The 25,592-nt window shown below is 41.1% G+C and overlaps 1 protein-coding gene across 2 annotated transcripts in view; it reads left to right on the top strand.

Annotated features, from left to right (window-relative positions):
• The window catches only part of IFT80 (intraflagellar transport 80), a 154,005-nt gene that overhangs the window by 91,425 nt on the left and 36,988 nt on the right, over positions 1-25,592 (top strand). For both annotated transcript variants that reach the window (XM_026650014.1, XM_026650015.1), the window contains one exon: positions 22,011-22,190. In XM_026650014.1, coding sequence (XP_026505799.1) covers positions 22,011-22,190 — 180 coding nt within the window. The remainder of the gene's footprint in view (positions 1-22,010; positions 22,191-25,592) is intronic.

Genomic DNA, 25,592 nt, shown 5'->3' with positions numbered 1-25,592 from the left:
AACTGGCGAATTACCATAGGCAATGATGAAATGCCAATAGCGATCCTGGGGGACTCACCTTACCTTTGCTCCCCATGAGCTCCTCATGAAGCTGTACACTGGCCACCTCAACAGCGCCAAAGAAAGATTCAGCTACCAGCCTAGCAGGTGCAGAATGACAGTTGAATGTGTTTTTAATAGATTGAAGGGATGCTGGTGTTGTTTACTCACAAGATTGGATCTCAGTGAAAAAAACATCCCAATGGTTATAGCTGCCTGCTATGTCCTGCATAATAGCTGTGAAGCAAAGGGAGAAAAGTTGCTGCTGGGGTGGAGGTGGAGTGGCTGTCTGAGTTTGAACTGCCAGACACAGGGGCTAATAGAAGAGCTCAACATAGAGCTATATGGCTCAGGGCGGCTTTGAAAGGGCACTTTAACTGTGAAGCACAATAATGTATTGCTGTTTACTGTGTTTCACCTGACCCTGCTGTTTTGGGGCCTGTTAAGTATAGTATGGTGCTTGATGTACATCTATGAATATATAACACTGAAAATGCCCCTGTTAATTTTGCGGTGCTTGCTGTACATTTGTGATTATTACACTGTCACTGATCCTATGATTTGCCTCACACTTTACAGTAACAAGTAAGTGGGTGCTTTCAAAACTGCTAGGCATGCCACAGCATATGTTGTGAGCTAATAAAGATTAATTATTTTCCAGATAATAGAATTTTATTCAGTGACAAAACCAATGCAAAGAAAAATCTGTGCAATTTAAAAGAAAATACATTAAAAACATAATAAATTAATGGAACAAAACTTAACAAGGGGAAAAACAATCAAGTCTATTTTACCTACACATACACCAACTGTAGCTTTTACAGGTCACTGTATGTGAAGCTGTGGTTGTCTGTAATGTCCCCCAGGGTAGAGTGGTAGGGGTAGGGATGCAGCCCCCTAATGGAATGTTGAGGGGGAGGGGTATAGGCAGGTGCTGTAATGGAGTTCACCATGGACTGCAAAGGGAAGCGATCCTGTGATTGTTGAACCTGTAGGTCCACAAGAGTCTGCAGCATCTGTGTTTGCTGCCAGAGAAGCTCCATTATGTCCTGATGCATCTCCGTCTTCTTTTCCTGCTGGGTTGTCTGGGTCCTTCTCCTGTCCGCTCAGTCCTTCTACAGGCTGTCTGCAGTGTTCACTCTCCAGGCCCGTTGCTCACGGTCTTATGCAGCTCTGGCTTTCAGGATCTCATTGAACATGACATCCTGAGTCCTCTCCTTTCTCCTCCATATCTGGCTCAGGGGTTCTGTGGATGTGGAGGAGAAACCCCTCAAGGCTGCTACAGTAGCAGCTGCAGATAAAACACAGAGGCGTACCATTGTCAATATAGTCAGGGCCGGCTTTAGGGCAATTCAGCCGATTCCCCGGAATCGGGCCCCGCAACCCTAAGAGGGCCCCACAACGTCCTGAAGGAGTTGCCGCCGAAGTCCAGCCACTGTCTTCCGCTGCAGCGATTGAGCTGCCGCCGAAGACAGCAGCGGGACTTCAGCAACAGCTCTTTCGAATCGGGCCCCGCGGTGCCTAAAGCCGGCCCTGAATATAGTCACAATGGAAAGTGAAAGTTAAGATTCAGAACTCCCTTCCCTTGCTCCCCTAAAGTTTTAAACAAGACATGCTTATTGACACTTCTGCTTCAGAGTGCTTGTGAACAGTGTACCTCACAGCACCAGCCATGGTGAGTATGGCCCATCAGGGGTGACGGAAATCAGGAGGGAATTGCTCGGCTGCATGAAACTATGAGTATAGGGCAATGGCCCTGAATACTGACATCATTTTCCAGAGGCAGTTCTGATTTTAGCTGATATCTCACTCCTGAAGGTAACAAAGGCACAGAGAACACAGCTGCTGCTGGCATCCCAAAGCTGCCTGGGCCCGAATGCTATTAGCCTTTTTACTGCAATGGAGCCTGCCGAAGTTATCACTGACTGGCACAGCAAGTGTCCTATGCAGAGGAAGAAATAAGGTTGCCATCCCTAGAAACCTTTGGGAGAGGACTGCAGAGTATCTCCATGAAATCCCTGTGAATGTAAACAAACTTCTCCCCCAGCCCCCCTTGTCTTACTCTACAGAGCAATGAAAAGCAGATAGCAATGCTACCTCTTTTTATTGTACCACTATCTCTTCTAGTACCAGTAAATTAATGAAAAGTCAATAGCTGTGCCCTTTTAAGTTGGGGTTGCCCTCAGTATATCATTCTACTGGGAAATACATTTACACACTTATCCAAGGTTCCTTCCCCTGCATCAGGCTCACCTAGCTCGCAGCATAGTTGGACCCCTCAGTCACATGTCCCCTATCCTTCTCCTCTTCCTCTTTCTCCTTGTTCATGCTAGGGATCTGTGGCTTGGGCTCCTCAAGGTATACAACATGGTGGTGTGTGGGAGATGGAGTGGGATGCAGGTCTATGGCATGCAGGTCTTTGTAAAAGCAGCAGATCTATAAGTCTGCATCCAATTGACTGGTGGCCATCCTGGCCTTCTGATATGCCTGATGTAGTTCCTTCACACGGCACTGCTGCTGGACCCTCTTATACCCCTTCTCCTGCACCCCCTATGCAATCTGCTCATAGATGTCCATGTTTCTACAGCTGGTCTGTAGCTATGTTTGCACAGCCTCTTCTCCCCACAGGCCCAGGAGGTCCAATATCTCCTGTCTGCTCCAAGCCAGAGTACATCTGGAACATGTAGCTGGCATGGTCAGCTGGGTAGTTGCTCACAACAATGGAGAGCTGCTGGGTGTGCTTGCCAAGCTGAACAATCAGGAAAAGGCATTTCAGTAATCTGTGGTGCTTTAAAGGAAGAATTGGCAAGATTTAGACATAGCTTGGATATTAGACTATACAATAAAAGATCCCAAGGGAAAAAGTGGAAACGGCACCAGTTTAGCCATTTAAACTAGATTGAATGAAACGCAGGAGAACATCATGGAGGGAATGTTTCTACATTAGCAAGAGAGGGAAGAAAATGTGTGAATTAAGTCTTTTCCATCTCAAATTTGTATATATGGTTGCTGGTTTTAGGAAGGAAAAAGGACTTTCAAAGCTCAACAGCTTGTGCTTCTTCTTTTGCTGGACTGTCTTTGGGAAGTTAAGGTTGTCCCATGAATATTAAAGTGACTTATCCAGATATATTAAACACTATTGCCCTTCTCAATCTATCTGTAGATCATCAATGGTGCTTCTCATCAATGGCCTAAAATGGCTCCCATTGAAATCAATGGCAAAATTTACATTGACTTCAGTGGGAATGGGTTTAGGTCCCAAATTATCTGGATTTTTTCCATACCATTTTCTGCTTTTCCAAAATATACAGTGAGAAGCACTCTACCATGAAGCCTTTGGAAATTTAGTGCCATAGTGCTTGGGAGCCTTTTCATTGACTTAGGGCTTGTCTACACTGGCAATTTACAGCGCTGCAACTTTCTGGCTCAGGGGTGTGAAAAAACACCCCCCTGACTGCAGCAAGTTTCAGCACTCTAAAGCGCTGGTGTAGACAATGCACCAGCACTGGCAGCATGGCTCCCAGTGCTGGTAGCTACGCCCCTCATGGAGGTGGGTTTTTTTAGAGCGCTGAGAGAGCTCTCTCCCAGCGCTCTGCCGCGACCACACAAGGCACGTTAAAGCGCTGCCGCGGCAGCGCTTTAGCGTTGCCAGTGTAGACTAGCCCTAAGTGGCTTTTGATCAGGCTGCCCCCAAAGGACCAATGTTCATGGTTTTTCATCTGAGAGTCTTTGTCCTAGGCAAAGCCCTTGACAGAAAGAATTGTAGCTATGACATAATCTAGAGCAGGGGTCTGCAACCTTACAGAAGTAGTGTTCCGAGTCTTCATTTATTCACTCTAATTTAAGGTTTCGTGTGCCAGTAATACATTTTAACGTTTTTAGAAGGTCTCTCTCTATAAGTCTATAATATATAACTAAACTACTGTTGTATGTAAATTAAATAAGGTTTTTAAAATGTTTAAGAAGCTTCATTTAAAATTAAATTAAAATCCAGAGCCCCCCAGACCAGGACCCAGGCAGTGAGAGTGCCACTGAAAATCAGCTCGCGTGCCGCCTTCGGCGCACATGCCATAGGTTGCCTACCCCGATCTAGAGGAAAGAGATGGAGTAAGAGAAGACTGGTGGAGTATTTAGGGTTCTTCCAATTTAACAGAACTAAAACTGGTAGTTTCATTTTAAAAGGATGAATTTATTAATATCTAAGAGGAGATTTTAAAATATTGGATTTTTACATTATTTTTTTATTTTGCTGTGATATGCAACTTTATTTCTGTAGATTTTAAAAATGTGTTTTAAATCAGTTCCTCACAGATTTTTCTTATTAGCTGTTGTCTGATTCTTTATTAGAATTTATTTTAAATAAGATTGAACTAATTTTGATGGGAGAAAAATTGACAACCAATATTTTCTGATAAGCAGATACCATACTAAAGGGTTTTGTCAACATTTTAATGCAGCTAGTTTTGTTTTACAGAAGACTGACTTTATACCTGGTTTACTACATGACTCTTTAAGAAACAAAGACATTAACAGTAGCTAAAGCCAGATGCTATCTACTGTTCAGCAGCCAGCAACAATAATTTATTAGGTTAGCGTCCAAAAGTCTTGCTTCTTTATGCAAGTTTTTTCCCTGACATTTAAATGTAAATAGTTGCTAAAGAATTAGCCACACTAGCACTGGGGGAGAAAGGAGAATGAGTCACATACCACCAGAGTGATAGTGTTTGAAGAGAACCAGACCTAGCTTTACTGGTCAACACAGACATTTTTATTGTGTCTGATGTAATGGAGCTGAATCAGCAAATTGCTCCTCAGGGAATCATCAGGAGATATACACATCATTAACCCTTCTCTAGCATATGCATTTAGTTATGTGACATAATTTAATTAAAGCTTTCATATATATTCTTTGCTTTCTTTTCTCTTCCTTCTTACCTGCTTCTATGCTTCATCAATTTTATGCATTAAAAGTAAACAATAAGTGCAGAGTAGATTAATTTTGTCACTTTAAGAAAACTTGGGGAAGCTGTTGCACTGTGTATAGCATTCATAACTGAAGGAAAGTAATGTGGCTGACATATAAAAGATATTTTGCCTACTGTTTTATGTTGCAACTGTATGCATTGCCTGCCTCAGCTCTTGTGAGTGCTCTAAGATCATTGACACTAAACAGTAATATTAAAAAGTAAACACATCTGCATTAATGAGTTAAATAAAAATAACTTTTTTCCTTGGTTTATCTGGATTTTTAAGAATCTGATCCCTTAAACGGAGAGCAATGTTTAAAATGTTCATTCCTGCCTGGTGGGTGACTTTCTGTGGCTTTACACACTTCTCTTGACAATACTGATCATGTCACAAAACTCACAATAATATAGAAATAGAAGGCAAGAAGGACTGAGATCCACTAGTGTTTCCCCACTGCCCTAATTACAGGAAATTGATCACACCCGTATCCAAAAAAAGGATGCTTGTTCAGTGCTTCAGAGAACAAAAGAGGTGAATACAGCCATTTATGCAAGACTTGAAAATGAAGCATTGAGATCAAATAAACTGCATCATCAGTTCATATACATATTTTTATGAATATCAGCAAGTACTAGCTATGATGGATAGGCGATATCTGTTTTAATAATTTTGAAAGTGTCTTCTATGTGTTTGTTTTGAGAATGTCTTTCAGTTATTCAGTTTTTCCACTAGTGATTAATTTGCCCTTATTGGGGACTGGGTGTATTTTATTTTAGATATTTTGATATTGTTTTACTGTTTATTCAGAGGATTTTAGCTGCATGCATATGCACACACACACTCTCTATTGTAAATAAAGTTTATTTTATTTCTTGTTGAATATCTTTTTGACTGATGGTACATTTTTCTGTGTATGTATTTTTTGTGACTTGTGGCTCAGGCATATTTTCCAATAGATAGCTGGCTGATCTGTTGCTGAATCTTCCCACTTGTCTTCATTTTGTGAACTTGATTTCACAATATATTCAGCATGACAGACCACTCATGTTTTATAATGCAAGCAACTCTTTATACATTAGTCCACGAGTTAGTCTTTTTAAATGGCTGTGTGTGTCATAAAAGCTTTGTCCTTTATTGTAGACGTGATTGAGGTCATTTTACTTTAGCTATTATGCATATTTGCTTCCACAATGTTGTTTCTCTTTAAAATTCTTTGGCTGGCTGTGTACAATTCTGATAATAATTTTATAGAAATATTTGGAATATGTAGTAAAAAATAGGGGGATTATGCCTACTATGTTGTGGAAAGGTGAATGAGAAATGCTCTGCGGTGGTGCCTTTTTTCTTTTGTAATGTGAAGTATCTTGTCCATAGTGCTATAGAGATTAATGTTGCTGGAATTTCTATTATAAAACCAAATATTGAAAGAGTTATAACTACATGATTATACATTTCCTTCAAGTTGTGAGACTTTTGAGAGAATATCTTAAATAAATTTAATAGAAATTGGTTAAAACACGGTGGTAGCTGTGATGAGTTTTATTTTGGAGAAGTTCAAAAATAGTCTGTCTTAGTGGTGCTTTTCACCTTTTTCACTCAGTAGTAAAATGGCAGCTGAGATTTTAAAAACTCAACAATTTGGCAGACACTTAGTGATACATGTTCAAAGTTATATACAGAGATTTAACCTCATGATTTGCATTAATGTTAATGATTTGCACAGCTCTCTGTGTACTACTTTAACATTTACACTGTAATTTAGATTGGTGCCTATTACTGTTTTAAAAGATAATGTAACTGAGAAGTTAACATTTAAAAAGTGGCTACTGTGTGTACACAGTAAATACTTTTTCATAACAAATTTACTAGTGCCAAGGCTTAATGCCAATTAAATCAAAGTAGAAATCCTAAGAAATCTGTTTCTATAGTATTATACTGGGATTTGATCCCAATCCTTGCTGATACATCTAGATGTGTTTTAATATTTCCAAATTCAGATCCCTGTGAGACAAAGCTAACACATCAAGGTTTTCCATTCAGTGTCCCTGTGATTTCATCTGCATTTATTAACAATGATGGGATGGGATTCTCAATGAGGTAACAACGATTGCATCCAGATTTCCCATTGGGTTATATTGGTAGCCAGTCCCTTCCAGAGTAGCACAGTTTGATTTACTAGAACTGACTGGATGGGATCCCAGTGTAACTTTCTGAAGAAACCCAATGCATTTGAATCAGCTATAGAAGTGGTACTCATTGTGAAGAACGACATTGTCTCATACTCTAAGTTAATAATGAATATGGGAAAGTTGATCTTGGTTGTACTCAGGTTCTATTGTTTATGACGGCTTCTCTGGGTGCTAGGAGATCATTAGCTTGCCTCCTGCAAGAAAAGTTGTAGACTTATAATAGGTAACCTAAAACCAGGTCATAAAAATTGCCTTTAATTGTTGGGGCTGAGGGCTGTCCAATATTTGGGAAGATAGTGGAGACTCTCTTTAGTTTATTCTTCTTTTGACTATCCTGTGTCATGGAATACCTTCTTCCCCCTTTGGTTAAAAAGCTATTGAATCCACCTGGCACATTTTCTTACCCCCAAGAACTATGTATGCTGCCTATTCAGTTCATAGACCCATTCAGCCTGGACTGAGGAATCAAAAAAGGAACCTGTGTAGATTCATTTGTAGATGTATTATAAACTTCATTTTCATGTAATCATATTTTTACAAGTATCGGGGGTAGCCTTGTTAGTCTGTATCCACAAAAACAACAAGGAGTCTGGTGGCACCTTAAAGACTAACAGATTTATTTGGGCATAAGCTTTCGTGGGTAAAAAACCACTTCTTCAGATGCATGGAGTGAAAATTACAGATGCAGGCATTATATACTGACACATGAAGAGAAGGGAGTTACCTCACAAGTGGAGAACCAGTGTTGACAGGGCCAATTCGATCAGGGTGGATGTAGTCCACTCCCAATAACTGATGAGGAGGTGTCAATTCCAGGAGAGGCAAAGCTGCTTTTGTAATGAGCCAGCCACTCCCAGTCCCTATTCAAGCCCAAATTAATGGTGTTAAATTTGCAAATGAATTTTAGTTCTGCAGTTTCTCTTTGAAGTCTGTTTCTGAAGTTTTTTTGTTCAAATATAGCTACTTTAAAATCTGTTATAGAATGTCCAGGAAGATTGAAGTGTTCTCCTACTGGCTTTTGTATGTTACCATTCCTGATGTCTGATTTGTGTCCATTTATTCTTTTATGTAGGGACTGTCCGGTTTGGCCAATGTACATGGCAGAGGGGCATTGCTGGCACATGATGGCATATATAACATTAGTAGACGTGCAGGTGAATGAGCTCCTGATGGTGTGGCTGATGTGGTTGGGTCCTCTGACGGTGTCACTAGAGTAGATATGGGGACAGAGTAGGCAACGAGGTTTGCAGGGATTGGTTCCTGGGTTAGTGTTTCTGTGGTGTGGTGTATAGACATCTTCTGAGCTCCTTGTAGGTGGTATTTCAACTTAACTGTCTTGTAGTCTCTATTGCTCTAATTTTCTGATTTTAAAAAAATCAAAATTAAAAGAAACCTAACTTATCTTTTTTCTTTAATGTTGAAAAGCAAAATTCTGAAGCAGTAATTTTCTCCATGTCTGTTGAACTCCCAGCATTTGCTCTATCATTGCCTCAAAAGCCCTGTTCTGCAGGATTAACCTGCTACTGCACAGTTCCATTGAGTTCATGCTGTATCAAGTTCTATGCTTCTCCATTTCCCCCTACATATGATGTAAAATCCTCTGAGGCACAAGGAAGTTGGTCAACTTTCAACTTTACAGGAGTGAGTGCAGCAAAACAAAATGGCAGCACTGGGAAATTTGAGTGAAGCTGTTGTTCTTTGAGTAGTGTCCCTAAGGGTGCTCCACTTTAGGTGTGCATGTGCCTCTTGAGCTTTTCATTGGAGATTTTCAATTAGCAGTGTGTATTCAGCCTACGCATGCGCCCAATATCTCCTAGTGCTGGATATTGAGACTATGTAGGGGTGTGCGGGTGAACTGCCCTCGGTTCCTTCTCAACCACCTTGATCTGACACAGAGCACTAGCATGTCCGCCTTGAGCATGCCTCAAGTTTTCTAGTATTTCCAAAGTGGTTAAGATAGTTGTTAGTATAGTTATAGTTAGTCAGCTAATTAGATAAGTAGTGAGAAGATTGTTTCACTCCTCTTTCCCTTCAGGGAGACTTATTTTTTTCCTGGCAGGGCATGCCTGGCTCATCAGGTTTCACATGTTGTCTCTCCTGCTGAGAGGCTATACCGTGGTGGCCAGCCTGTGGCTCCGGAGCCACATGCGGCTCTTCAGAGGTTAATATGCGGCTCCTTGCATAGGCGTCAACTCCGGGACTGGAGCTACAGGCACCAACTTTCCAATGTGCTACAGGGTGCTCACTGCTCAACGCCTGGCTCTGCCGCTGGCCCCACTCCACTCCTCCCCCCAAAGCCCCCGCCCCTTCCCCTGAGTCTGCTGCGCCCTTGCTCCTCCTCCCCGCCCCCCGAAGCCTCCTGCACACCACAAAACAGCTGATCGCAGCGGGCAGGAGGCGCAGGGATGGAGGGTTAGGTGCTGATCGGCGGTGCTGCTGGCGGGTGGGAGACCCTGGGGGCGGGGAGCTGACAGGGGGCTGCTGACTTCTTCCTGTGGTTCTTTGGCAATGCACATTGGTAAATTCTGGCTCCTTCTCAGGTGCAGGTTGGCCACCCCTGGGCTATACCTATGAGGAAGAACCAGTCTAAGTGTGTCTGTTGCTAGGGGGAGTCCTACATCTCCCAGAAGTACAACTTCTGCCTGACCCTCCAACAGGAAAAACAGGGAGATCAAACTCAGACTGCTAATGATGGAACACTGCTGTCAGCCAGCTTCTGAGTCAGGTCAGAAGACCCTCCTGCCCCATACATCTGTCCCTAGACAGATCCCTGCACCGAGGTAGATGGGGTGCTGTAAGACTTCCAAAAAGAGAAGCGCGAACTCTCACCTTAAAGAGCCAGCTCTGAAAAAATCCAGGTTCCCAGCAAGATCTACAGTCTTCAAAGCTTTGATTTCTCAACTTGGTACCATTGAGTGTCTCTCGGTACTGAGATCCCAATATCCTGACTTCTGTTTTCAGTAGGTGCTCCTCCTTTGGATGAGGTGGAGGAGAATAAGGGAGACTTCCAGTCAGTCTCCTCTATTTCTGCTCCGGGTTCACCAACATATCCTTTCAGGAACCCATTCTTTGAAAGTCATAGGAAAGATTGGGCTCCTTAAGAGTGGTGGAACTAACCCTGCATGCCTCCCCCATTTCCATATGGGACACACACACCCCCCCAGGGACATACTGGGACCCCCGAGCTGCCTATTGCGAACAATTTGCCAGACCACTGGTACCGTCTCATAGGGAAGTAGAGTTGTACAATCTTCTCTTCCCCAACCAGCCTCCCCCGAGGAGGATGGATAAGGAGGCCACCCTTCAAACACCTATTTCATCCTCATCTCCGGACGAGGCAGTTATGCCTCCGCCACCATCCATGGCCAATAATTTTTGGCAATTTCAAGACTTCATAAAGATGGTAGCTGGCACTCTTCAAATTCCTCTTGAAGAGGTCAAGAATTCACAGCAAAACGGTTGGATATCTTGCAGTCAGCAACACTGTCCAGGGTGGTGTTGCCCATCAATGAGGCACTCATAGATCCGGCTAAGACAGTGTGGCAGAAATGTGCATAATTCCACCCACATGTAAATGGGCAGATAAGACGTATTATGTTTCCCCTATATAGCCTCAGTATCCAAAACGAATAGGCATAGGGCGTATGCGTGGGCAAAACAGACAGTAACTAAAAATCTCCAATCAAGGAGTTGAGAGGCGCATGCACACCTGAAGTGGAGCCCCCATAGGGGCACATATCTCGAAGAACTGCAGTTACTGCACAAAGTGAGTAACTTCTTTTATTTAAAGTCCTCCTTGTCCACTAAGAAACTTTTTCCAAGGCTGTTTAGCCTGAAGCATAGACTTGAAATTTTGCTAGTTAAAATTATTTGATGGCAGTGATATAATGGGAATTTTCCCACTGCTTAATAGGGCTTTTTGTAAAAGACCAGCAATAGTGAGAGTGTTTGCTAAATTCCTAATTTTGATGGTACCATAAACCTACTCTAAATTCTCAGGACATATGTAGCTCTATGCTTCTGCCAATTATCTATTGCTGACTCATTCTGTAATATTTAAATAAATGAATTATTGAATTCATTATTGATGAATGACTTGAATCCACTGTAAGATTAGTTTGCATGTAAGTTATATGGAAAATGTGCACAGTGTAGAGAGCTGTAACTGAGAGATCATGAGTTTATAGAAACACATGTTAATGGATCCTCAAGGGAAACTAGGACCCCAAACTTGTGACATGCTGAGCATCTGCTGGGAAATAAGTGCTCTTAAGGGATGTTGAGGGTGCTCAGTATTTCCTAGGAGGTACTCAGCACTGTCAGGGCCTAAACCACTGTCTGTGAATAGAGAAGGATGTTCAAGCCAAAATGGGGTTAGTGAATGAAAGGAAAAAGGAAGTAACAGAACAAAAAGGCTGAAGGCCACATCCTGCTCCTTTGATGTCAATGAATTAAATGGAGCAGGATTGAGTCCTAAATTGATTTAATGAACGGGGAAAAAAACTTTGTCCAATTAAATAACTTCTGCAAACAGCATTTACACAGCAGATAACGTAAGACAAATCTAATGTTAGTAAGAGTACACTGGTAATAATTTCAAGAGGATGAAAACTAATGCAGATGAACACTTTAATATTCTGCAACTCAGCATCTCCCACAATTCTGATATGGGGTATGAGCTATTCCCTCCTTGTAAGAAGTTTCTGGAGGCAGTTCAAGGCTCCAGCACAAGCCATGTTGGCCATGTCCCCTTCTCTGGTTTACCCCTAAATCTTCTGCCTCTGCAGCAGAAGTCAGTGGCGGTTCTCTTTGCTCCCGACATTTCCTTTGCCTTTTAGTTTTGTTTGTTTTCAGACAGTAGTAAGCAGCCTTCTTTTTGTCCCCAGGACTATAAGCCACCTTATACCCTCTGCCTCCAGCAAGAGGAAGATTTACTTGTGCTTTACAGGGTGTCAGATCCCTGACATCACCAGTCATTAGCTCCCAAACAATTTACTCAGGGCTCTGCAAGCCCTTACTTTGCCTTGCAGGTTAATAATACGTGTGCCCTGCAGTGTCCAGCCCTTTACTACTGCACACTCGCAGAAATTATCAGGTAAGCTGTACCCAAAGGAACAGTGCACACACTGGCTTGCTTGATTCAACTGCAGATCAGCTCCAGTGTAACATCACAGCACTGAGATATATTTATAGTAAAACAATCATAAGCTTGTTATCAAAGGCTAAGATTTAAGAGCTAGTGAGTAAGGATAACAACAGAAACAGAAATGGTTTATATATAAGACAAAAAATATACTATGCTTCCTAGACTTAACTTTAACAGGCTAAGCCTTTGTCTAAAGTAATTTATCTCCCCTAAAGCAATCTCCCAGCGTCTCCAACTAACATGGCTGGGATCCTTCTTTCATGAATGCAAAAAGCAGTCCTTTTTGCTTCCTAAGTGAAGGATAAAGAGGTGTCCTTCGGCTTTCTGCTTATATCCTCAAAGTGTCACACAAAACAAACCACAAAAGACCACAGCCTGGCCACAACTGGGTAGTGGCACCTGCAAAACATGCCAAAAAGTTTTTTTTTAAAAGCTCTGAAAAGAATAAGAATGGTAAGGAAAAAACACAAAAGATATTAGTCCACTGACTCAGACTTCTCTTCTATCGAGAAAAGAGAGCAATAAACTCTGATTCTTTGCAGAACACAGAGAAAATACGACAAAGGTTTTTTCCGCCCTAAAACATTTAAAACCATATACAAAAAGGTTATATCCACAATCCAGATCCAACCTGAGCAGGCCCTCAAGGACAAGCCTCAGACTAAATACCATCCTTCTAATCCCCGCCTAAGGCAGTGATTCCCCTGCACCCATCTTTTGATGATAAGATAGAAAAGGAGTGGGGATCTCCTGCTGAAGGTAAACACCTAAACAGATATGTTCTTAAATTCTACAAGCTACAAGAACCAAAAAATACTATTACTGAGGTTTCAAAGGTCGATGCTGTCCCATCAGCTCCAGCAAAGGATATGATTATCCCATCTGAAAGGACTTCTTCCCCCAGGATCCAAAAAACAGGAAGGTTTAAGTCACATTCAGAAGGAATGTAGACACTTCCTCAGCCACCCTCAGAGCCTCTCTCACAGCTAGATGCTTTGCAGGAGCCACAGTGTCCTGTCTGGAAGACTTTAGAGGAAGAGATCACCCTGACTTTGTCTGTACTTAAGAAAATTGCCCTAGCCACACATTTGTGACAGATGTTTCAAAATGAAGTTTTCAGCCAGGGCCATGGCATCCAGTTCAGTGGCTAGTCAATACATATGGTTTCATCCCTGGAAAGTAGATGCTCATTCCAAACAAGTCTTGTGCTCTTCTAAATTCACAGGATCTCTTCTGCTTGGAGAAAAATTGGGCAAGATAGTGGCAGAAGGTGCTTCCAAATCTAAGCGGTCCCTCCCCTCTCCACTTAGTGCTCTGAGAAAGGACTACAAACACACTACCAGACAGAGTTGCTCCTTTCATCCAGCTTCCTCACAGAATTACCAGAGGAAAGTTAAAAGATATATCAAGGGCAGGGCCGGCTCCAGGCACCAGCTTGCCAAGCAGGTGCTTGGGGCGGCCACTTCGGAGAGGGGCGGCACGTCCAGCTATTCGGCGGCAATTCGGCGGACGGTCCCTCACTCCCGCTCGGAGCGAAGGACCTCCCGCCGAATTGCTGAATTTTTGTTGTTTTTTTTTTTGCTTTGCGCCGCTTGGGGCGGCAAAAACCCTGGAGCTGGCCCTGATCAAGGGAAAGCCTTGGAACCAGGCTCCCTCAACCTTCAAGAGCCAATTCTGACAAGGAGTGAATGTGCCTCTGCCCAGACTTGAGCATGTGAGGCAGAATTTCCCACTTTTCAGAAGAATGGTTTGCTTTGATCACAAGCAGGTGGATGCAAGAGGGAATGCATCAGAGATACTCCCTCAAGCTAAGGGCTCCACTCCATCCTTTCTTAACCCAGTCTCCTGTCACCAGTAACCTCGCCAAGCACAAGTTCATTCAGAACAAGATCTACCTCTGGGGCTTGGGAGCAACAGGAGTTCCCTCAGAAGAAAGTTTCTCAGGGTTTTACTCCATCATTTTCATTCTTCACAAGTGCACCAGAGGAGTCAAGGCCATCACTGACCTCAAAAGGCTCAAATGGATGAAAAAAACAGCCCTAGCTTCAGCAGTGACCTCCCTATCTCAAGGGGATTTCCTAATCTTAGTGGATCTGGAAGACGCATACCACTGTGCATTCCAGTGAGCCCCTGCTACTGCACGCTTCTGAGATTTGCTTGTGGCATGGATCGCTAGCAATACTGAATGCTTTCCATTCGGTCTCTCGTTGGCCCCCACATTCATTATGAAGATGTTGATGGTGGCCATAGCAAAGCTCAGGTCCCAGGGTACTCACCGATATCCCTTTCTGGAATTTCAACCTGAGCCCCATCCCAGGCAGCAGCATGCAGTGCCACAATCCAGAATCTGAAGCACATGAATTCATAATAAATACTGTACCAAGAAAAGTTCCTGGATTCCCTCAACAAGCATTATTCACCTGGGCATGGAAATAGACCCTTTGATGGCAAAGATCTACCCATCGGTAGACAGATTTCAGAAGATCCAGGATCGGATACTCTTGATGATCACATGCATGAGACAAACCATAGGTCAGTGTCTTTAGCTACTGGGTCTCCTGGTCTCTTGCGCAGAGGTCACCCAATGGGTGAAGTCACACGTTATTATGTGACTATGCCCCAGAGTGAATGCAATATCAGGTACTGGTCCCAAACCAGGTCTTTGACTTCCTGAGATAGCGGACAGTCCCAGACAGTATCAGCAGGAATCTTTCCATATGCCCTCCATACTCTCAAGTTCTCACTTCCGACTCCAACTTAAAGGAATGGGAAGCACATCTGGATCCAGAACAGCACAGGGTACTCTGATGCTGTGATTCATTTTCCTGGGCCTTCATTACTTAGACCTGAAAGGTTAAGCTAGTTCTGCTGAGCTTCCAGAGCTGCCTAGAGGGAAACCATTACCTGGTCCAGTCAGACATGACCATGATTGCATACATAGCCTAGAAGGAACAAAGAGCATAGCTGTACATACAGAAGTGACGGAGATAATGGAATTGGGCAGAAAAAACTCTCCCTTCCCTAAAGGTGATCCAAATAAAAAGAGAGCTGAACCAAAAGGCAGACCGGCTCAGCTGATTCAAAGTCAACAACTCCAAATGGTGCCTAAACCAGAAGGTCATCAACCTGATCTTGCAGACGTTTGATCTCCCTCCAGTCATACTGTTTGCCAATTGCAAGAAAGGAAAGCGATCAAAATACCGCACCAGGGAAACAGACCCCAAGTGCATGGAGACAAATGTTCTGTCACACAGATGGCTGCACGGCCTGCTATACGCATTTCTTCCCTTCCCTCTCCTAGAGAAAGTGATCCAAAAGATAAGGCGAGAAGGAGCAAAGGTGACAGTGCTAGTTCTGTGCTGACCAAGGAAACCCTTGTTTTCCAGTCTGATAGAACTAAAACTGCAACCACTATTGCTGTTACCAGCAAGACCAGACACCCTTCACCAATGCTCATTCTTCCATCCAGACACAGAGCATCTTCAACTGACCGCCTGGTTGTTTGAAAGGGTAGCATAAGCTGCCTTCAGCGTATCATCCAAAATTATTAGGACTCTGCTCTTCTTCCAGGAGAATTTCCACACTAAAAGCCTATTCCTTCATCTGGGCCAAATTCAGTTTTTGGTGCCAAGACCACAAAGCAAATCCCAAAGGATCCCAGGATTCCAGTTATTCTGGACTTCCATCAAGAAAATGTGGATAAGAGACTTCAGCCCAGCACTATAACATACCAGGTATCAGGCATATTAGTAGCATACTGTTTGTAGGAGCCTTGGGCTCCTTGGCTGTGAACCCCCATGTGTCCAGATTCCTCAGAGAAGTCAGAGTGGCCAGACCAGTGGTCAGACAATCTTCCCTAAGTGGGACCTACCGCTGGTGTTGAAAGCCCTAACTACCCCATCTCTTCGAACCTCTGACATCTATGTCAGCATTTTACCTCTCCATCAAAAGCTGCTTTCTGGTTGCCGTCATGGCTGCTAGATGAGTTTCAGAACCAGCAGCTTTATCCATGCAAGAATCTTACTGTCTGTGTTCCATGATGACACAGTGGTGGTAAGAACTCCAGAAACATTCTTGCTTAAGGTGAATTCTCCTTTCTGTTCCTCGCAGGAGATTGTCCTTCCTTCATTCTGGCCAAAGCCACAGCACCTGACTGAGAAATTGTGGTGCATCTTGGATGTCAAAAAAGAGCACAAAAGATTTACATAAAATGTTCAGAATCAGTGAGGAGATTGGGCTCCCTGTTCATTTCCTTTTACCAGAAGTGTCAAGGCCTCAGAATATCTAAGCTATCCCTTGCCAGATGAATCAGACTGTGCATTGTTGCGGCATACAAGGTGTTTGGGATTTCTTGTTCCAGAAGGGATCAAGGTGCATTCCACAAGATCCATGGGAAACTCATGAGCTGAACGAGCATGAGCTTCCACCACAGAGATCTGCAGAGCCATGGTCATCGGCTAAGACCTTTATCAGACATTATAGAGTGAACTCTGTCTTCTGCAGAGGCCTTCTTTGGCAGGAAGGTGCTGCAGGTAGTGGTCCACTGATAACCTGTGGGTTTATCTGCCATATGTGGGGGTATGTGTGTGGGAGGGGGTGTCTTTTCTGTTTCTTTCTGTTCATTCTCTTATCCTTCCCTACCCCAACTCACTGCTTGTTACTGCCCATACATATCAGAATGGTGGGAGATGCTGCTAGGAGAAAGCAAGTTATTGGGTAAAATCTTTTCCATTCTTTAAGTTCATTCTCTATTGAAATTTTGCTTTCCCTGGCCTTTTAAATAGTCCTTCCCATTTGCTGAACAGTGGAATAGCCATTGATTACCTTAGTATCTCCAGTGGGTAGCAGCCTTTATTTCTGTGGAAAATGTTTATCTATACCATAGAATGAAGATTGTACTATTAACATTACAAAGCTGTGGACAGCTTTTGTTAAGTGACAAGGGAGCCTTAAGTTCTTTTAAAATCATGAAACTTGTATCTCACACACAGAACTTTGATATTATTCACTCTAGCATTTTTCTTACATATGAAATCATTTTTAAGCAGAAAAATGCTCTGCAACCACCAGGACTTGAAGGTTGTTAAACTTGCCAGGGTCCAGAGGAGATCAGAGCGTGACATGGAGGTCACATGCTTGTCTTAGTTTGTGTAAAGTGAGAGATTAAGTGGTACGAGTGTACACTTCTTTGCTGTTTATCCATTCTGCTGTCTTACCTATGGAATAGCATTAATTATGATCCAAGAGAAGATCTCATGTCTCCCCTCATGTCCAAAAGAAAGGTGTTATGAAAGTCAACAATTAAGATATGTACCACACAGGTTTCAATGTTATATTGATGCTTAGTAATGCCAGTTTAGTTAAAGACATCATTCCCATTACAGAATTCCATGTTTTTGTACTAAACATAACTTTGAAAAAGATTAGCCAGAAGTGATATAATCATCCCATGTAAAGTTGAATTAAATCATACTGTTATTCTTTTTAGATGTCAAGTACTTTACTTGTTTGAAACAAAAGGAAATCCTTTTTTTCTATAAAAAGCAACAGAGAGTCCTGTGGCACCTTTAAGACTAACAGATGTATTGGAGCATAAGCTTTCATGGGTGAATGCCCACTTAAGGACTTATGCCTGGGATAATAGTACTTAATTAAGTACATTGTGTCTGGAATTCACAGCTAACTAGATTCTACTTACCTTCTTGGGTTTTAGAGCTATTGTTGTTATAAACGATATAATGGTTGTAATATCTAGACTTCAAAGAGTAATTCTTTAGTTTGTGTCCTATACTTAATCTTTTTGACTACATTGTGTCAACAGAAAAAGGATGCTTATGATAGGTAACATTAACTGCTAATGGATATGGGATTAAATATGACATAATCAAAGCACCAACAAAGCAGTAATGCCAAAGTATGTTATTATAGCATTGCAATGTTGCAGCTATGGTTAATATGTCCATTTGCTTCCAAACTCTCAAATTTTCATTCATTTATTGCATTTATATATGCTAATTTTTTAGTTAAAATCCTTCATTTCTATCTCTCATTTTAACGTGGCTAAGTATATTTATTATGGTAGAATGTACATGATGAGGGATATACTGTACATCTTAAGAGAATACAGAAATGCTATAACAGCCTGCATAATAAAAGAATGACAAAGTGCTGATATTGAGATAATTTAAAACAAAGAATTAAAACTAGGATTTTTCAAGTTTGCATTAGAAAGTTCTTAAGATTGCATTATGAAAATATTTTACAGCATATTTGACTTAATCCTAGAATCCACCCATTTTGTTTAGATAAACACATCATTCAGATGACTTTATAAAATCTTGTGATGGGGTGGATACCCCACACAGGCCCTGAAGTGGTAAGGGGTGTAAGGACCATGGAGCCCGGAGACAGATGGAAAACCTGCTGTAAGGTTATTAGACTATAGCTTGGTTGGACTCTCTGACACCCCAAAAGGGGTGGACATAAATATCATGAACTGGCCGGAGGGCCCAGTTACGAAAAGATAGACCACCACAGCAACAGAGTGCCTGTCGGCAGTGGCACCAGACCAAAAGATAGCTGGTATGCCACTCCTGGCCACCAGTTGGTGCTTCTGCAGTGAGGGAAACCCTTTACAAATCCCCAAAGGGTTTTCTAGTCTGAGGACTGTAAAAATAATAAATAATATCTTCTGCATGTTATTCAGGGGGGAGATTGTATCTTCTATACATCAAAAAGGTAAACTGCAAACCATATTTTCTTTTAGTTCTTCAAATCTTGTACAGGCCCCATTAATGCTCATTTCTTCCCTAATAGACAAATCTATTCTTCCTATTGGCCAAAGAGCGCTATTCACATCAAGCTCCTCATTGTTACTAAGAGGTAAAGGCAAATGACTGACTGATCTCAGAAACAAACCTATCAGTTGGGTAGAGCCCAATAATTAACTTAGAGACAATGCCTCTTTAAAATTTTCCTTCCCTCAGATTTGATGACATCTGGTCAGCTCTGATAGAATATGCCCCAGCCTTAGGACAGCTACTTTCTCTGAATCTGCTCATTAGAATCATTTGATCTGTGTCTCAAGAGCCTATTCATTTGCCATATATGGAAGTCAGACAGAAGTTAAGGACTGTGCTGTAGAAAGGGACTAGTACAGTACGCCTAATAAGGAATTCATTCCATCTATGCAGAAGAGGTGGCTATGGATTTTTCCCAAAGAATCATAATTACCTTCCACAGCTGCAGAGCAGGGGCAGTCCATGGCATGTCTGTGAGGCTGTATCACTCTCCACTGAGTCCTTGATATCAGAAATTCAGTTAGTGCTGATATTCTATCCTTTGCTCACCCTGTTGTGCTTAAGAACAGTGGAAGGTCTCATATAGTATACTACAAATCATAGGCACAATAAAGAGATTGAATTTCATCCCTAACTCTGAATCTTCTTGAGCATTTGTCTGCCCCTTATCTTTATTTAAATGTAGTTTATGATTTAATTTCATATAAATCAGATGATGACTTTGAGTGTATGAAGAACTTGACATTTTGGGGATTTTATGTGTACTGCAAAAGAAATCAGAGTGCTAAATGTGTTAAAAACATTAGGTAAGCATTTATCAACTATGTCTCCTTTGGAAGAGGACCTTGTATCCAAAAGTCATTAGAATCCAGTATCTTCATTTAACTTCAGTCAATTTTTTTTCCTGACTGATTTAGTTCTCCTGACAGTTTTAAAATATAGTTCAATAAATTTGATTTAAAATATTGACTAAGAAATGTCTAATAATTGTTTAAATCCCTTTTTATATTCAAGTAACTCATTATGGAGAGGCTGTGGTCTCTCTGTAGTCAAGATTGAGACTTGTTTCTCATTATAACCCTTTCTATAATCCACAAAAAAGATTATTTTGCTTGTTTGATGTGTGGCCAATGGACATTTCAACCCCTACCCATCTACTCCCAAATTTGGTGGTGATTTGTACAAAAACTGTGTTTCTGAGATATGGGAGGATACGGAAAACAGGTGTCATGTCATGGCTTGGAAATTCTTCTAATGTTTTTAAGGTACATTTTATCTGAAACTCAGTGTCCTGAAAACTTAAAATGAGGTTAATTTGAAATATGTTGCTGCGATCTAATGGACAGAACTAATATTGCGAGTGGAAAGGCATATTTCAGAAGCTATTCCATTGGTGAATTAAGAATTTAGGAATAACTTATCAGGCTCTGTTAGACTTTTAAAAGGTACCAAATGACTGGTAGAGACGTAAACTTTCAGTTAAAGAAAGTAAGTCTCATATAGACAGGTGAGGGAAATAGAGAATAAAGTCTGAATTGGGAAGATAATTTTTTTTAAAAAAAGGAGATGGGGCCAAGGGAAAGAACAAAATTAGGCTTGAGATATAAACTTAAGCAGTTTATCCCGAAAGGAAAGGAAAGAGGCAGATGTCCCTTCCTTACTGAGTTTGAGAAATATACAAAGATTATTCCCTTACCCCAGTTTATCTTTGTTGACAAACAATTTAATAAAGGTCTCTCATAACTGAGTTAACACCACAGATTTTTTTAAAGGCAAATTTTGGTTTGAATACCTTTTCCTACATCTACCATATAATGGAAACTAATAGTACTTATAAAATTACTTCTTGGAATGTTAATGGGTTTAAAATGTAGTAAAGGAAAAAAGGGTACTGAATTACCTTAAAAATAAAATCCAGGTAATGTAACTATATAAGAAGCTCATCTTATTTTTAGTTTATGTTCCATGTTTTGTAAAAAGAAAAAAACAAGAGTTGCTATTCTAGTAGAAACAAAAAAACCCTCTCATTTCAAGTAATACAGAATTTATCTGATAGAGAGTAGATAAATACTTGTCTCAGTAGGCAAGAAACTAGTTTTATAAACATATATGCGACCAATTAAAATGACTAAACATTATATATGGATAGTCAATTTTCATACTCTAGAATTAATCTTATGATTGAAGAGTGTAATCGTTTGGACAAGGTGTATAAAGTTGGTATTGACATTATTATTGTGTAAGTCGTGGGCAACCTGCAGATGCCAGACCGTTTGTTTACATTTGCACGGCTGCCCACAGCTCCCAGTGGCCGCGGTTTGCTGTTTCCGGCCAATGTCAGCAAGAAGAGAAGTGGGCGTTTTGTGCTGGCTGTGTACCACCAGAGGAATCCCCTTGCAGTGTTTGATTCTGCCAGGGCCATGCTGGCTCTAGGTTCAGAAACTGCTAGCAATTCAGCGTAAAGCAGCTGCATCGTATTGGACAATCTGGTCCATTGGTTCCACATAACCAGTACTGTTGTTTTTAAGTAAATGAAGTTGCAGTTAAAATTTTATTTAGTGATTGCCTAGATCTATGAATGCCTGAATACATTTTAAATATATTTAGGCTGTATAACATTCTGCTTAATATGCTTCAAATGTTGTGGTATTTGGTTCTTTTATCTCTGTACCTCCTGTCTTCAAATAATCTTACTAAGAAACAGACCTCTGTATGATACCTGCAAAAATAAGAAACTCATTCCATTGATTAGTTTACTGGTACAATTTAAATAAGTGCATTCATTTGTTTAGTGCAATATTTGTTCATAAAGAGCTCAAAGAAAGTATTAAGATTCCTTTTCTTTTTTGTTTGTTTTGTTTTTATTAGTGGTCATATGCTTTAGAGAAACCAAATACTGGCAGTATATTTAATATTGCTTGGTCTATTGATGGTACTCAAATAGCAGGAGCTTGTGGAAATGGACATGTGATTTTTGCCCATGTCGTGGAGCAACGATGGGAGTGGAAGAACTTTGAAATAACGTTAACTAAAAGAAGAACTATGGAGGTATGGGTTACAAGTTCAGAAAGATTGACCTTCAGGATTGTTTATGTATGACTCACAATTGTAACTCAATAGAGACAAATAATTGTGAACGGACAAGTTTTGCAGAATATAAACGATAGGATTGAATACCTTTGAGTTATAAAAAGGCCAGAATGAGCAAGTGGTATTTAAGTGTGTGTTTGAGTATACAATCACATGACCCAGAACTACATCAGCTTCTTGGCTCACTTAAGGGTCACAGCATCTTGCTTTTAGGTGGGGTGGGAGCATGAATAAGGGATTGATTCATAGTCATAGGTCTGGTTTACATCAGAAATAATAATACAGTAATTACCAATAAAGGTGCAGCACTGGTATAAATGATAGTGTAGACAGGGCTGAGTATCATGTCTACACTAGTGGGTTGACACGGGTACAGCTGCACCATCGCTGGCTATTGCTACAGAATGAGTACTAATTTTTCTATGCCCCTACGATGAATGGATCTGTCTTCTTGGATTTCCAGATCAAGAGGCAACTGACAGCTGACCACAATCATGAAGAGTGTTAGTGTCCTTTGTTGCACTGCTCCACCATATTACAGTCACCGGTTCAAATTTTCCAAAGCTAGAGAAAATTGTCTTTTAAGAGGCTGTTTTAACTATCTTCTAGTGAGGACTTAGGGAACGAATGCATGGAAAATAATAAAACATTGAGACTGAAATTTTCAAACCTGGATGCCTAAAGTTGGGTTGCTAATGCCAAGACTTGAAAAAACAATAACAACAACAACAAAAACTCCTAAATCCATATTTGAAAATCAGATAAGGGCCCAAAAAATTTCTGAGCACTCAGCATTTCCCATTGACATCAGTGGGAGCTGCTGGGTGATCAGCACTGTTAGAAATGAAGCCTGCCCCTAACTGGTTTATAGAGCTCAAATTTAGGCTCCTGTTTTTGAAAATCTTGGCCTGAATCCACCTAAATATCTGGGAGTGAATACAGAATTTTGAATTTTGACTTGCTAATATGTCTTCTGTGTTCCCAGACACTGACTCATAACATAACCAGTCAACAGTGGGGTAATACAGACTTTCTGTTGTTACAAGTTTTTCCAATTAGAGTTCAGGCCATCATTTTCAAACCTGGGTGCCTGAAGTTAGGCTCCTAAATTAATAATTAAGCACCTAAATATCTTATAGTCTGAACTCTTTAATGTTGAATATGTAATTGGGAAAACTTATAACAACAGAAAGTCTATATTACCCCTCTATCCTCTGGATGGTACATCAGGAATCAGTGTCTGGGAACACAAAAGACAATTTAACAGGTCAAAATTTGTATTTCTGCATTAATTCCCAGACATTGACTTGTAGCAGATAGGGTCTGTCTAGCAACCTCTAGGGATTTTGTATATGCAAACACTTGAGAAATATAGCCAACCCTGATCCAGGATGTTTGTTTATTTTATTTTACATAGATTTAAATAGTGAAGAGATGCCTATACAAGAGCTCTAGACAACCCTAACCCTTGCTCAATGTTATAACAACAAATGACATTGTGGAATGAGACAGCATTTGTGAGCATGTCAGGATAGATCTCTTTAGGAGCTATGTGAGTGGGCACTGGATCTTGGTAGGGTGACCAGATGTCCCGATTTTATAGGGACAGTCCCAATTGGGTCTTTTTCTTATATAGGCTCCTATTACCCCCACCCCACCCCCATCACGATTTTTCACACTTGCTGTCTGGTCACCCTAGATCTTGGTGGTAACTGCATTAAGCCCTTGTTTTGTGACTGGCTGCAGATCTGAAGAAGTTCAAACCCAGCTGCCACCATCAGTAGGACAACATCTAAAATACCTTTGTTTGAAGAGATCACTCTTCCGGGTACATGAATTATTTGCACAGTTATCTTTTTACTATTATATGTCATTCTTTCAATTTCCTTAGATTTTTTTTGTCCCTAATGGGCCCATGATTTTTTGATCAGGACTACTAATGATGAATTGTCAATCCTAACTAGCATTTACTTCTCTAACAGAAAAGAGCTGAATTTCATTGGAACTCTCCTGACAGACCTCACTTCCAAAATGTGTAAGGATTCTCAACATAACATCCTAAGTGCTAAGTTAGACCCCCATTGGGCTCTCTATCCTGACAGGCTGGAATCTGCAATGTAAATAAATCTATTCCACATCTGAGAAGTCTACCGTTTTTCCTCCCACCATGTCAAAGAATTCAATACTGAAGAAATTGGGGAGACAAGTTGCTCTACATTTCACAAAAACTGTGCCTTATTGAAAAACATCATCTGGTTCTGCCATGTAGCTTGGCCTACAGGGACATTTCTGTGCATGATTTCAGGAGACTCATTAAGAATGATCACTCCCTGAGAGAGTACATTTTCCTAGCTTTGGCATTAATGATGTTTGCTTTTATAGGAAGCTAAGAATTACCATGCTGGATCAGCCAGTGGTCCATCTAGTCCAGTGGCTCTGAACCTTTCCAGACTACTGTACCCCATTCAGGAGTCTGATTTGTCTTGCGTACCCCTAAGTTTAACCTCACTTAAAAACTACTTGCTTATAAAATCAGGCATAAAAATACAAAAGTGTCACAATACACTATTACTGAAAAATTGCTTACCTTCTCATTTTACATATAGTTTAAAAAATAAGTCAGTTGGAATATAAATATTGTACACCTCTGCCCTGATATAATGTGACCCGACATAACACGAATTTGGTAACGCGAATATAACGCGGTAAAGCAGCCCTCCAGGGGGGCGGGACTGCGCACTCCGGCGGATCAAAGCAAGTTCGATACAACGCGGTTTCACCTATAACGCGGTAAGATTTTTTGGCTCCCGAGGACAGCGTTATATCGGGGTAGAGGTGTACTTACATTTCAGTGTACAGTATGTAGAGCAACATAAACAAGTAATTGTCTGTATGAAATTTTAGTTTATACTGACTTCGCTAGTGCTTTTTATGTAGCCTGTTGTAAAACTAGACAAATATGTAGAGGAGTTGATGTACCCCCTGGAAGACCTCTGCGTACCCCAGAGGTATGCGTATCCCTGGTTGAGAGCCACTGATCTAGTCTAGTAAACTGTTGCCAACTGGCCCATACAAGATGCTTCAGAAGATGGTTCAAGAAACCCCATAATGGAAAATAATGGAATAACTTGACCATAGGTTTCAGAGTAGCAGCCGTGTTAATCTGTATCCGCAAAAAGAACAGGAGTACTTGTGGCACCTTAGAGACTAACAAATTTATTTGAGCATAAGCTTTCGTGGGCTACAGCCCACTTCTTCGGATGCATAGAATGGAGCACACAGAAAGAAGATATTTATACATACAGAGAACATGAAAAGGTGGAAGTAGCCATACCAACTGTAAGAGGCCAATCAATTGAG

This window comes from Terrapene carolina, unplaced genomic scaffold (genome assembly GCF_002925995.2).
Source record: "Terrapene carolina triunguis isolate 2854851 unplaced genomic scaffold, T_m_triunguis-2.0 Scaffold88, whole genome shotgun sequence".
Classification (NCBI taxonomy): Eukaryota; Metazoa; Chordata; order Testudines; family Emydidae; genus Terrapene; species Terrapene triunguis.
This window is presented reverse-complemented; position numbering and strand designations above follow the sequence as displayed.